The following is a 14,297-nucleotide window of genomic DNA, read 5'->3' as shown; positions in this document are numbered from 1 at the left end:
GTGTCTGAACTGCAGGACCAGAAGGGACAGTAACTCCATTCGGGGTAGTATTGTAATTGTTTCCACCTACAGTACATACATTTGGTTCTCCACTATCCATGTCAATGGAGGGAGGGGAAAACGTGAAATAAGCATAAATAAATGATAATCGATGGACTATCACCACCCCTCACACATCCACCTGCTTTTCACTTTCTTCCTTCTTCCTTCCCACGGCCACTGCCCTGGGACAGTCGCCGTCATCTCTTTGTCTGGACCTCTTCAGAGGGCTGGTCTCGGATTTCCGCACTCCAGCTCTCTTCTCCCTCCTCCCTTCCTACAGAATTCTCTCTCGGAAGTAGAGATCTTTCATGTCATTTCCCTGGTTAAAAAAACTTTCCATCCCTGCTGAAATAAAGTCTGCACTGCTTGGCATGACATATAAATAACACCCTGCAAATACTTTCCTAATCTCATCTCCTGCCTTCACACACACACACACACACCAGGGGTTTCTAACATTTTGAACAAGTTTTTTGTATAAAGTTGTTCATAGTATCCTCTTATTTTCTCCCTCCTCCAACTTTTTATTTTGAAAATTCCAAATCTACAGAAGAAAAATGAAAGAATGACCTCACCTAAAATTGACTAATATTTTAACATTTTGCAACATTTGTCCCTCCCCCTGTTATCTTTTTCATTTTGGCTGAAGTGTTGAAAGTTGCAGGCACCGTGAGCCTGCATCCCTGCACACCTCTGCATGTGTCTCCTAAGACGCAGACATCGTCCTGCGTGACCACAGTACCATCATCACGCCTATAAAGTCTAACAATACCCAGGGCCAGCCCAGTGGCGCAGTCGTCGTGTGCTCCACTTCAGCGGCCCAGGGTTCACAGGCCCAGATGCCAGGCACAGACCTACACCACTCATCAAGCCATGCTGTGGTGGCATCCCACATACAAAATAGAGGAAGATGGGCACAGATGTTAGCTCAGGGCCAGTCTTCCTCACATAAATAAATAAATGAATAAATGAAACCTAGCAATTTCTGAATATCATGTTCAGACATATTGAGATTTCCCCAATTTTCCCAGCCGTGTGTCCTCCCCCCATCCAGGATTCATTCAAGGCTCACACATCGTGTCTCTTTAGTCTCTCTTCATATGGAATAGTTTGTTCCCTCACTCCTCCCCCTGTACTTTTTGAAGTGTCCAGGCTAGTTGTCTTTAGCGCACATTATGGATTTGATCATTTTTGTTCATCTAACCTCTGTGTTTCCTATAAACTAGAAATTAGTCCTAGTGGTCTCTGTCTCTCTGTGTCTTGTACAAGGACTGATGCAGATCTCTCCTCCCTTCCTTTTCCTTGGCCCCCTTTAGCAAGAGCGGTCTGATGAGCATGTGGGAAGCCCTGAGTGCCGTAGCCAGCGCTGCTTGATCCCTTCATTCTTTCCCTAAATATTTTGGAGCCCCTGCTCTGCAAAGGCACTGTTTTAGGTGCTGGGAAAACTGCGGTGAAGAAACAGGTGGGCAGCCTGCCTCCTCTGCTTGCATTCTGTTGGGGAGCTGATCATAAATAAGCCAACATGGAATGGGATGTCAGTCATAGTAAGAACAGTAAGAGTGTACAGCAAGACGGCTGGGCAGAGGGAGGACGTTTTCAATAGGGTGGTTAGTGAAGACCTGTCTGGGGAGGTACCATTTGTGTAGAGATCTAGAAAAAAGAGAGAGCTAGAGAGAGAGAGAGAACTGGAGAGAGAGGGAGAGAGAGGTGAAGACAGACCTGGAGGAAGCGGTGAGGACCTGGCCGGCGGCCCGGTGCGGGAGTCCCCGGCGTGGGGGGTTCCTGTGTCCCGGTCGCCGGCGTCTGGTCGGGGCGCGCGTCAGTGGGATGGGGGTGGGGGCGGGGTGTGCGGTCGGGGGTACCCTGCAGGGCCCCTATCCGGAGCTCTCTGTGTGCTCAGGAGGCCAGGCTGGGAGGCCTTTTGCAGTACCGTGTTGCCATGTTCCCCCTTTTAGACAGCACCATTTTAATGGCTTATCAGTTAAACAGCTTTTTTGGAGAATGGGAGTCGGGGGTGGGGGCTGGTGAAAAAAGAACCCGCCTGTTTATTTACAGATCAACTCTAAACCCATCTCGCTTATTTACAGATCAACTTTAAAGCCCATCTCCATTTCAGAAACTTGAGCACATGAAAAAAATGTGCTGTTTTGAATCAAAGTACTTGCTTCCCCTTTATTTTGGGAACTACAGCTCGCTAGTTTCAGAAAGAGGTGTGACTGCCCTTTAGAGGCTTGTACTTCAACTAATGAAATGATAAACAAGTGGAAGGTCGCAGACTCACTGGAGGCCTGAGGAGCGAAACCGTGCGGCGTGGGTGACAGTTTAGAGACAAGCTCTTGAGATGTCTTGGAACAGTTCCTCTTCAGGACGTTTTCCCTAATTCCTACCACCCCCCTTCCCCAAGCTCTAAATCATCTCTCCTTCCTCTAAAGGTCCAGGCAGTGGTCCCCAAATAGCGGTGCTTCAGAATGACACAGATCATATGGGACTGCCTTGCCCTCACTGGGCCCCTAGAGAATTTCCTGGAATGTGTCCAGGGAATCTGTTCTGTTGAGTCTGGATGATTCTGGTGTTCCTTCAGGTGTGGGAGCCACTGCTCTACAGGGCCTTCTAATGGAGCTCATAACAGATTTTGCTTTGTTTTTAGTGTGTAGATTTGACCGTGAGGCTATACTGTAAGGCAAGATTCATAACTGATTTCAATTTTTAAAATCATCTTTTTAGCCCCAGCGTGCTTTGTGTGGTGCTCTGCACATCCTAGTATTAGCTGAATGAGCGAATCAAAGAGTTTAGCCTTTAGAAGCAGGGTTATGTCATTCTGCACTGGTGAAGCATAAGCCCCTTCTGTCCACGTTCTGCCTCCGAAATCTTACGCACAGTCGTGGAGTGTGATGCCATCATTTGTGTCTCTGGCTCCGCCATCTCTCCTGGTTTCCACACTCACTTGTCTTACTGGGAAGCCTATTGGATTTGATCATTTGGATGTTCCTACAAGCATCTTTTCTCCCATTCCTGGGTCTTCTCTTTTATTTCCAGCCTTGGTGAAGGCCACCACCATTTTCCCAGGCCTAGAGCCACACTCACCTGGAGCAGCCTTCTATGCATTCTAGCTCTCAGTCATGCTTGCCTTTGACTCCTTGAGCCCCTTCGCTTTGCCTTGCACATTGTGTCATTTGTCTTTGGGGTAAAAAAATAAACAACTCCTGAGCATTCGCCCAAGGTTTACCTCCCCCTCCAGCCCCACTCCTGGCCTTCCCTACTTGCTCCCTGACTAAAGGGTTTCACATTGTAGAAGTGGTTCCCTGAAGGGATCCGCTTGAACTAGTTCTCTGAAGGAGTGAGATTGACTAGTTGCCTGAAGGGGCCATGTTCTCTCAGGGTCAGTACTTTGCGTGTGAAGTTCCTTCTCCCTGGAATCCCCTCACTGACTTTACCACCTGGCTGACATCCCTCCCAGGTTGACTCACAGAGCGTTTCCTTCAGGACACTTCCCCTGACCACTTCCTTTTCCTCTTGTCTGAGTTAGATGTCCTTTCCTAGGTCCTCTGCATCCTCTGTCATTGACTGGTCACATTGTACTGTAATTTTAATTCACACATATTTGCCACAAGAAGATGAGCATCTTTAGAGCAGGAATTATGTCTTGCTGACATAAAATTGATGCTCAATAAATAGTTGTTGAATGAATGAATGAACAAGCAAACTGGTTTGTGAACAGTATCCACATTTGAGTGTGTTAAACTATCTACGATAAAGAATAAAAGTACGTTCTTTTTACTCTTCGTTAATGGAGGGATTTTTGGTGGCTTGAAGCCAGTTCTCAAATGGTAAAACAATGTCATTGCTTTTATATTCCAACAGGAAATATGGGATGTATAAAATCAAAAAGGAAAGACAATCTGAATGACGATGGAATAGATTTGAAGACTCAACCAGTACGTAATACTGACCGAACTATTTATGTGAGAGATCCAACGTCCAATAAACAGCAAAGGCCAGTAAGTAGATAGTCTCAGGGGAGAATTCCCACAGCAGGATCAAAGCATGGCTGCGTAATTTAAACACCAAATCTGTAACATGTGCATGCAAAAAATCACGTCAATTACTTGGGCCTCAATTTTTGATATGCTTCGTAACTCAATCCTTTAAAGAGCTTGTAAATTTTAGGGATAACCAGGCCACTTATTGTCCATTAAAGGGGCCTTTGGTCACCTTCTTATGTGTGGAGAAAAATCATCTTTCATATTACTGGAGCAAAGACCCACTCTTTATATATAAAGATCTACCTATCTAGCCGAGTTTGTGTGAATTAGGACAGGTCGTGAGATTAGTGCAGTGCTCTGGAAGCAGAAGGGAATGCTGGATTCAAGTCAGAGCTAAAATAAGTAATAGCTAATATGTCCTTTGGCATATCATACTTTATCGCATCTTTTCATTCTTCAATTCAGAATAGTACAGATACTGAAGTTGTCGTGACTTATTGTAGAGAATTAGAAGATTAAGAAAAAACATAGCTAAAAAACTGTGCCCTAACCTTGGACACATATCTGTACCAGAAATTTTATATGAATGATGTGCCATTTGATGCATTTTGGAAATACTTGGCAAAGGAGGAACTATTATCACATTTCATGGAAAAGAGGAGCAGACTTTGGATAATTACAACCTTAAGTGCACTTTATTTCAGATCTTCTATCCTTTCCATATATTCTCTCACTATCTTATACTATATATATATATATATATATATATATATATATATATCTTCCCATAGCCTGGTTTTTCTGGAATTCCTCATCATTTAAGCTGGAAACAACTTATTCCAGGTTAGCCCAAATGCCTTTAGTAAGAGTTTTCAGAGTTTCTCTAGTCTGACATGTTTTCAAATGCCTTGGCCTTCTAGAAGTGTGTTCTGTTACCAAGCCCTTCTGCCAGCCCTCTCCCCCACTGTCCCCATTATCCTGCAGGTATGATGTATGTCAGAGTCTCATGTCATTGAAATTGATAAGTCACCATTGGCCTTCTTACAAAGAAGTGGAAATGAAGAGTGAATACATTATGCTGTTAATTATCAGACATGATATTTCTAGATAGGTAAATTAACATAGTAATTTTGTTTATGGAAACTCAAAATGTATATTGTTAATAGCTTTAATAATTTAGTGATAATAAATACATATAATATTTAAAAACACATTATATAAATAGGTATAGATGTAGAATTATATTATATAAATATTATTAATAGAAAATAAAATGATGTAAGGAATTGGAGTCACAAATAGTTTTCTTATAATAGACTTCAAAGATCTCATAAAAAGTTTCTGGCTTTTCCTGGTATCACATATTCGATTTTATATGCTTTAAAACCCAAGTTTGTTTGTTTTTTTTTTAAATGATGAACAAAGATGTCCTTTATTTAGAAAAGCAAAGGAAAATAGTACAGACTTACACACCGTTTTTCCTCTTATTAAGAGTAAAAGAGGTTAAAAATTAAATTAGAAAGCAGAAGTAATCAATGTGTTTGAAATCTTTCCATTCCCTCCTGTGTACCGTTAAGTGTGTTAGTCTGTGCCTTTTGTGGGCACCGGTGATCCTGTTTCCTGAGCCGGTTAGTTTGGCTTTATTCCATGGCCATAGGTAACAGTCTCCTCTCTGGCCAGATGTGCCAAAATGCACACCCTGCATTGATTACAGAGGGGTCTGATGAGACAGTGAGGCCGAACTGATGCAAATTCAACAACACTCTAAGGAAAAGACAGTGTAAAGAAAAAGAGTTATGGTAGCTGAAATGCACATATTTGTTTTGGTCTTATAAAAAGTGTATTAAAACATTTGTAAATTAAGGACCTTTGATATTTGAAAATCAGCTTGCTGCTTTCAAAATGATTTAATTGGTTTCTCATCTTCTAATTATTTCCTCTAAATCATTTAAAATTGAGCATACATCCTAATTATGCAAATCTAAATGATTTAAAAAATCAGTATAAAACTTCTTGAAGTAAGTATTGAAGGATAACACGGACGCATAATTTTCTGATGCCAGAAAATATAGTAATCTCCCTCCACCAACCTCACAATTAGAGATTTTATGGGCTGACTTTCATCAGAAATTTAAATTTCAGTACAAACTGTTTTGGTCCCATTCCATTAAATCACTTCAATCAAAGAGAAAAGTTTCAGGATTTGTGGGTATAGGCCTCTGGCAGGACCTTCCTTAAAAGGGGCCCAAGAGGTCTTATATATCCTCCCCATGGTCACTAAGAGAAAAAGGAATTTGATTTAGAAGTTAAATGAGGTGGCCTTTGTGCCACCAGACCCTTCCTGATAATTCACCTCCCAACTAAAAGAACAAGGGATGCCATCTGTCCCCATGCCGGCGTCAGGGTCAGCCATAGAAAGCCTAGATTGGTTAAGACTTGTTCTCAGCTGCTAGTGACAGAGTCCCGACTACAGTTCTTAAAATAAGTCTGGGAAATGTGGAGATCAGCAGTTCTGGACCGGGGTGGCAATTCCACAAAGTCACCAGGGCCTCAGACCACTTGCATCTTTTGCTCTACTGTCCCCGGTGTCTGGTTTCCATGGCTCCTGAGCCTCCAGCCTTCACCTGTTTCTAGACAGAAAGAAGAGGGCAAGGGAAAAGGAGAGCCGGCCCCAGAGCCCACACAACTGTTTTGCTTATAGATACACTCCCTGCCCCCATCTGTATAGAATGCTAGAGAATCTGGAAGCATAGTCATTTAGCTTGGCAAGTTGCCACCCCAAATAATATTAGGGTTCTGTTATCAAAGCAGAGGGAGAATGATGATTGGGTAAGCCTCTAGCAGCCCGTGCCTAGAGCCCTGTTCATTTCCTGCCACTGCAAGCAAATGACCCTTTTGAAGGAAGAGCCATTTCACTGAGCTATGAAGGCCGAGACTGGCTTACAGAATCTTTTCTCTGTATGCCTCTTATTTCTGGCTTGATAAATTAGCAAATCTGAACCTCATTTGCTACTGTTACAAAAATGATATAACCTACAACATGAATGTGAGTAAGAAAAGCTAAACATAAAATTTTTTTATAACAAATATTCTCTCCTAGGTTTCAGAGTCTCAGCTTTTACCAGGACAGAGGTTTCAAACTAAAGGTATGTTTTCATAGCAACGTGGTAGTTTCTTTTCTTTATTGTTAGAGACTCTATAAAGTAGTTGCCCTGGGTGTTTTTATTTATTTGATTATTGTGGAAAAATACACATAACATAAAATTTACCATTTTAACTGTTTGTTTTTTTGTGAGGAAGATCAGCCCTGAGCTAACATCTGCCAATCCTCCTCTTTTTTTTTTTTTTTTTTTGCTGAGGAAGACTGGCCCTGGGCTAACATCCATGCCCCTCTTCCTCCACTTTATATGGGACACCGCCACAGCGTGGCTTGACAAGCAGTGTGTCGGTGCGCGCCCAGGATCCGAACCGGCGAACCCCGGGCCGCCTCAGCGGAGCACGTGCACTTAACTGCTTGTGCCACCGGGCAGGCCCCTATTTTAACCATATTTAAATGTACAGTTCAGTGGCATTAAGCACATTCACATTATTGTGCAACCATCACCCCCATCCATCACCAGAACTTTTTCATCTTCCCAAACTGAAACTCTGTCTCCATTAAACACTAACTCCCATCCCTCTCCCCAAGCCCCTGGCACCACCATTCTACTTCCCGGCTCTATGAGTTTGACTACTCTAGGAACCTCATATAAGTGGAATCATAAAATATTTGTCCTTTTGTGTCTGACTTATTTCACTTAGCATAATGTCTTTATGGTTCATCCATGTTGTAGCATGTGTTAGAATTTCTTTCCTTTTTAAGGCTGAATAATATTCTATTCCATGTATCTACCACCTTTTCTTTATCCATTCATTTGTCACTAGACACTGGGTTGTTTCCACCTTTTGGCTATTGTCAATAATGCTGCTATGAACATGGGTGTATCATTTCTTAAATATAAAGTTGGAACTAATATAGCTGTAGGTCTGTGTGATTTGAGATAACAAACACTGTACTCGGTGTGTACGGCGTGTTACTGTCTGTGGACCATGGTAGGCCCTGAGCCCCACTAGGGAGGAAGCACATGTCGTTCTTTCCAGTTGCCCCACTCTCCAGCCCATCATCTCATTGTTTTGGGCCTGATGAGGATGTGTTAAAAGGTTTCTGCTGATGGGTTCTTAAAGGTCTTTGCTTGCGTTCTTCATTTTTAGATCCAGAGGAGCAGGGAGACATTGTGGTAGCCTTGTACCCCTATGATGGCATCCACCCGGACGACTTGTCTTTCAAGAAGGGAGAGAAGATGAAAGTCCTGGAGGAGTAAGTGCACCGAGCGCACTGGGCCTGCTGCTCCTTCCCTCAGGCGCTGAGGCCGGCACACTGTCCCCCTCATTTTGCTTCCAGTAGCACAGTGATAGCCAGACCCCCCTCTTGTGGTGGGCATGTGGCCCCAGCCTCCTTGCTGCCAGGAGGGCTTTAGGAGTGAAAGGAGTAGGGCCGAAGGAATTTTCTCTTAGATTTGGCTGTGAGCACTCTCCAGGAGGTTTCCCTTTGAAGACAGACACGAGTTTCTGTCTTTATCTGTCTCTGCCACCTTAAGAAGTTCAGGTCTGTGTGGAATTTGCATATTATTTTAAATGCCATTTTTATTTTGTTATATTACTCAATTTCAGACTGGGTTTATGGGCCCAACTTGGTTTGATTTATAAGGACCCTGTGCTGAAGCAGCAGTCATCTTGGAAAAGCCCTTGCTCAGCAGTGTGGCACTTCTGTGACACTTCTGTGAAGACACTGGAACATCCTCGTTTCCTGACCCCTGCATGCTGACTCACAGACCTGTGACCCTAGGGGCTCAGGACAGTACCGAGAATAAGGAACTCCAAGTGTCTTAGTTCTAGCTTGCTTTCCCTACTAATCTCACATGCATTGTCACCCTGGCCTGTCAACAAGGGTTAGAGGAGGGAGACCCCTTATTAAGTTTAAGGCGTTAAGTGGTTGAGAGCAGTTGTCACTTACTGGCTTACTGGTTGACCGTGAACTTGGGCCTAATTCTGGCCCTGCCACTTGATAGCTGTGTGACCTTGACAAGTCACTTCAACTCTGTACCTTAGTTTCTTTGCTTATAAAATGGGAACAACAATACATGTCATGGGGTTGACATGAGGATTACATGTGTATGCATACAGACAAGGATCCCATCTGCATGTGAGAATTTGGCGGGGAACATAGTTGAGGTTCGTAGGGCCCATCCATTCCTGCCTCCTTCACTGGCCCTAGCCTCCTCCTGGCTCCATGCTGAGGGCAAGAACGTGGTGATGAGGCCTACCTGCTTGGAATTATTTTATGGTTTTCTATTTCTTTTTTCCATGGTGTCCATCTATGGAAACTAGATGTTTTAACAAAGGCGTTTATAACACGGGAATTTTGGATCATTATTCCCTTGGCTCCCATTTATATCAGGACCCTAAGGCATGTCTTAGATAACCTGGGGGAAGTTACAAACATTTTGCTTCTGCAAGGTGGGAGCCATTTTCACCAACTCTTGTTTGTGTAGCCCTGAGCACAGTGACCCACATTTCAGTTGTGAGGCTGTTTTCCTTTGCTTCAGGCTCTAAACATATTTTTGTTTCAGCAAGGGGAGTGAATTTTCCCACTGGATTCTGGGTTCCAGGGATCTTCCCCACCCTCCCCCTCACAAAAAAACCAAACATCTTAAGACAATTGCTATTGTATTTCTTGAGTCATTGGACACAAACACTTTCTGATGTGTGTTTCTGTTCCAGGCATGGAGAATGGTGGAGAGCCAAGTCCCTTTCCACAAAGAGAGAAGGCTTCATCCCTAGCAACTACGTCGCCAAAGTCAACACTTTGGAAACAGAAGAGTGAGTCCTTGCATGTTGTCATCTTGATGGTTTTCTTTGCTGCATTGAATTTCTTGTTCATTTTTATCTTTTCCTTCCCTGGAGCATAACACCCGTGAAATGTTACAATGTCTCCTCAGGTGGTTTTTCAAGGATATAACCAGGAAAGACGCAGAGAGGCAGCTGCTGGCACCCGGGAACAGTGCTGGAGCTTTTCTCATCAGAGAAAGTGAAACATTAAAAGGTAAGAAGTGGAGGCCGGCCTGGTGGCGTAGTGGTTAGAGATCCGCATGCTCTGCTTTGGTGGCCTGGGGTTCGCGGGTTCGGATGCCAGGCACGGACATATACCACTCATCAAGCCATGCTGTGGTGGTGACCAACATACAAATTAGAGGAAGATTGGCACAGATGTTAGCTCAGGGCTAATCTTCCTCACCAAAAAAAAAGGTAGGAAGTGGCTGAAGGCCTCTTATAAAACAATTTAGGAAATCATTCTTAGAAACTGTTCTAGAATTCTTTTTAAAAAGGTATATTACGTTCTGGTAGTGGAAGTTTTATAGTTTGATAACAAATAACAAACTCAAATTATTAGGTTTGCTACTGAAAGTAACGTAGAAAGCAAAATAATTATGGTGATTTCTTACCACGCTTTATGTTTCCTGAGCCTCTTACATTATTGTTTACAGTAAATCTTGAAATTTTAAGAGAATGAAAATCAGAATAACCTTTCAATTCAGCGAAAAATAAAAAAGCTATCATGAAGAAGGAAAATGGCATGTTGTAAGCTTCATAGCAAACAAATGCTAGCTTCATTTGTCAAGTAGACTTTTTATAGGACTTTTAAAATTATACACTATATACATAATTTATGTTTTACATATTTTTATGGCAAAACGTGTACCACACCGTTGTGTAATACAGATCTTATTTATAAAATATAAGTGTAATCTTGCTCTTGTTCCCTTACAGGAAGTTTCTCTCTGTCTGTCAGAGACTATGACCCTGTGCACGGTGATGTCATTAAGCACTACAAAATTAGGAGTCTGGACAATGGCGGTTATTACATCTCTCCACGAATTACTTTTGCCTGTATCAGTGACATGATTAAGCATTACCAAAGTAAGTAAAAACTGAAGGTCCGACAAGACAAAATATGTTTATTATGGTAAGTATATGGTGTCAGACACTCTTATATTAAAATTTTTATGCATCATATTTCTTTGTATAAAGTTGGAGGATCATCTTCTAGAATTGATTCTAAATTAATCTACAATTAAATATACATTCAAAGTTAGATTTAATCTTTGTGAATAATTATCTCAGTCTTTCCTACCTAGTCCATGCTGTTTGACAGTTAGTGTTCCAAAATTATGAAGAGAAAAATGAATGTTATTTTTGCATAGTGTGTGTTTTTACAACTTATCTTTATCTGGAATAGGAATGCAGATTTGCAGATCTGTGTCTTTGTGTATATGTGTATGTATTTGTAAAAGAAATACATACTCTTGGTAAAAAAAAACGGAAATAACAACAAAATATTTAGAAGTGGCAAGTCAGTGGTCCTCCGTCTCTAATGCGCTCTCAAGCCGTGTTAAGCTGTACCTGTGACCAGCCTTTAAGTTCATTCCCAGTGTGAATGAACCAAAGTCAGTCGTAGTGGGCAGCTGTTGTTACTGCTTATTTCTACAACCTGCTCTAAGGAATACACATTATAAAATTTGCTTAGGTCTCAAAATATGGAGAGAGCAAGGTACACCAGATTTTGTAGAATCCTCCCTCCCTCCCTCCATCATCCCCATTCATTTATTTGTCTGGCATACGTGTTGAGTGCTGGTGGCGCTCTGGCCCTGTTCTGGGGCCAGGAGCCCCCTGGTGACATGGCCAAGGCCCCACCGTTGTGCCCTGAGGCACTTATCGTGGGCTCAGTAATCTGAAACTACATTTTATGAAGTATGACAACCTGTCAGCCTTTGTTTATCTGTTGTTTGTTGTTTTTGTTTTTATAGGTTAACAGTATTAATGAATAAAATCAAGTATGTCTTAAATTATCTTTCATTTAAGAATTTCAAAAGTCATGATCACGCAAAAGATACCCCATAAGCATTTTAGGTTCGTAGACTTTGACAAGTTGGAAATTATAAGACTGGTAGTCGAAACTTCTCTATAAATACTGGTAAAATACCAAGCATGACATTTCTTAACCTTTATTTTCTCTTTGAAATTAGAACAGTCCGACGGCCTATGCAGGAGACTGGAGAAGGCGTGTATCAGTCCCAAACCGCAGAAGCCGTGGGATAAAGATGCCTGGGAGATCCCGCGGGAGTCCATCAAGCTGGTGAAGAGGCTCGGTGCTGGGCAGTTCGGGGAAGTCTGGATGGGTGAGTGTGTGGCTCTGGAGCCCAAGTCCACTCTGGGGGGCTAACAGGAGAAGTAAGGGCTCCAGCTAATTTCTGTCACTTTTCTCAGCCAAACACTAAACTGTGTCAGAAGCATCACTTCTTTTGCTTTTCTCTGTCCACCTTATGCCAAGAACTGGCCTGCAGAATTATTTGATAAGACTCTTCTTCTTCATTGTGACTTAGTAATTCTCTTTCAGAGTGAACGTTTATAAGGAGGAGGGCAGTGGGTATTTATCCTGATTGTTCTGTCTGCTCTTTCGTGATTCTCTCATCATCAGATTCTCTGGACATGCAATTGAAGTGCAGGAACCTTGCTTCCATCTCAGGGAAAGCTACACTTGGGTTTAGGACCATCCTTACTAGTGGGCTTCATAGGGAGCCTCACAGTTATTGCAATTTCACACCAGGAAGGTTTCTAAAGATGTTCAAAGTGCTGTCATTAATGAGTCCCTCCTTATCATTACCTGCTGCCTTCTCAGGCTGGCAAGAGGTGACCAAAATTATAGCAGTGGCTTTCTCCAGAGGATTCTTTTTGCCCATGAGTCTTTTCTCAAGTTTTTATAGTGAATGTGAATTTCTTTTACTTTTGCAATAAGAATAAAAAAATTTTTTTTTACAGAGCATCGTGTTCTCTTCATGGTTCTAATTGAAAACGCAGTTTTCTGGAAATTTCTGGAAAAGATAATGCGTTAGGTCATATACACTTTACTGGATCACTTTTTCTATGCCAGCTTTGTGTGAGTGAGAGCAAACGTGATTTCTGAAGAGAAGAAGGGGTAGACAGATTTCAAACACTGTCCAGCCCCTGCCCAGAGGAAACTAAGACTCTTGCAGCCTGTGGCAGCCATGTGTCATTTCCCTTCCCCACCCAGCAGTCTGTGAGGGAGAGGTTTGTCCTCTAAAATCTTGGCCCCTCAGATCACAGCTTTGCCCACGTTCTCCTGTTGTTGCTGCTGTAGCCCAAGTGTCTTTTAAATATGGCAGATACTGATCCAGCATGTAATTAATTCTTATCGCACGTAAGTCTTTGTGAACATATTTACAGAATTTGGGTAAATTATAATTACATAACCTCATGTTCTTCATTGTGGTTGGAGTATTTCAGAGCCAGTCGGCAGTGCGTATCAGGCATTCTGTTTCCATTCCAGTCAGCAGATTTGTGGGTGCGAGCGCTTCCTCTAGATGTGGTCTCCTCTCATTCGCACTCTGTGCCTAGGTCATAATATTGCCCCCTCCTTTCTTTGTCTGCTCTTTCCTTTTTTTTTTTTTTGTGAGATCAGCCCTGTGCTAAGATCTGTCAATCCTCTTTTTTTTGCTGAGGAAGACTGGCCCTGGGCTAACATCGTGCCTGTCTTCCTCCACTTTATATGGGACGCCACCACAGCATGGCTTGCCAAGCAGTGCGTCGGTGCGCACCCGGGATCCGAACTGGTGAACCCCGGGCCGCCGCAGCGGAGCATGCACACTTAACCGCTTGCGCCACCGGGCCAGCCCCCTCTTTCTTTCTTTTTTATTGAGGTAAAATTCACGTAACATAAAATCAGTCATTTTAAAGTGAACAATTCAATGACATTTACTACGTTCAGATTCTTGTGCAACCACCACCTCTAACTAGTTCCAAGATATTTTCATCACCCCAAAAGGAAACACTGTACCCATTAAGCAGTCATTTCTCACTCCCTCAGTAGAACGGCAACCACCATTCTACTTTCTGTCTCTATGAATTTGACTACTCTAGGTAACTCATGTAAGTGGAATCATATATTATTTGTCCTTTTGGGACTGGCTTATTTCACTTAGCATGTCCTCAAGGTTCACCCATGTTTTACCAGGTGTCAGAATTTCATTCTTTTTTATGGCCAAATAATATTCTGTTGTATGGATATACCACAGTTTGTTTATCAATTTATCTGTTGATGGACATTTGGGTTGTTTTCACCTTTTGGATATTATGAGTCATGCTGCTATGAACTTT

At 42.4% G+C, this 14,297-nt stretch overlaps 1 protein-coding gene across 3 annotated transcripts in view; it reads left to right on the top strand.

Moving 5' to 3' along the window:
* Window positions 1-14,297, top strand: part of LYN (LYN proto-oncogene, Src family tyrosine kinase) — a 112,907-nt gene that overhangs the window by 48,666 nt on the left and 49,944 nt on the right. For 2 of the 3 annotated variants that reach the window (XM_087420553.1, XM_087420555.1), the window contains exons 2-8: window positions 3,904-4,040; window positions 7,126-7,171; window positions 8,277-8,382; window positions 9,846-9,944; window positions 10,064-10,167; window positions 10,893-11,042; window positions 12,149-12,301. In XM_087420553.1, the coding sequence (XP_087276679.1) occupies window positions 3,909-4,040; window positions 7,126-7,171; window positions 8,277-8,382; window positions 9,846-9,944; window positions 10,064-10,167; window positions 10,893-11,042; window positions 12,149-12,301 (790 nt within the window). In that variant the 5' untranslated portion in view covers window positions 3,904-3,908. The remainder of the gene's footprint in view (window positions 1-3,903; window positions 4,041-7,125; window positions 7,172-8,276; window positions 8,383-9,845; window positions 9,945-10,063; window positions 10,168-10,892; window positions 11,043-12,148; window positions 12,302-14,297) is intronic. The other variant, XM_087420554.1, reaches the window with a different exon arrangement.

This window comes from Ceratotherium simum, chromosome 31 (genome assembly GCF_057802395.1).
Source record: "Ceratotherium simum simum isolate JZ-2026a chromosome 31, ASM5780239v1, whole genome shotgun sequence".
Classification (NCBI taxonomy): Eukaryota; Metazoa; Chordata; class Mammalia; order Perissodactyla; family Rhinocerotidae; genus Ceratotherium; species Ceratotherium simum.
The sequence above is the reverse complement of the archived record's forward strand: the minus strand, read 5'-3'. Positions and strand labels throughout refer to the sequence as shown.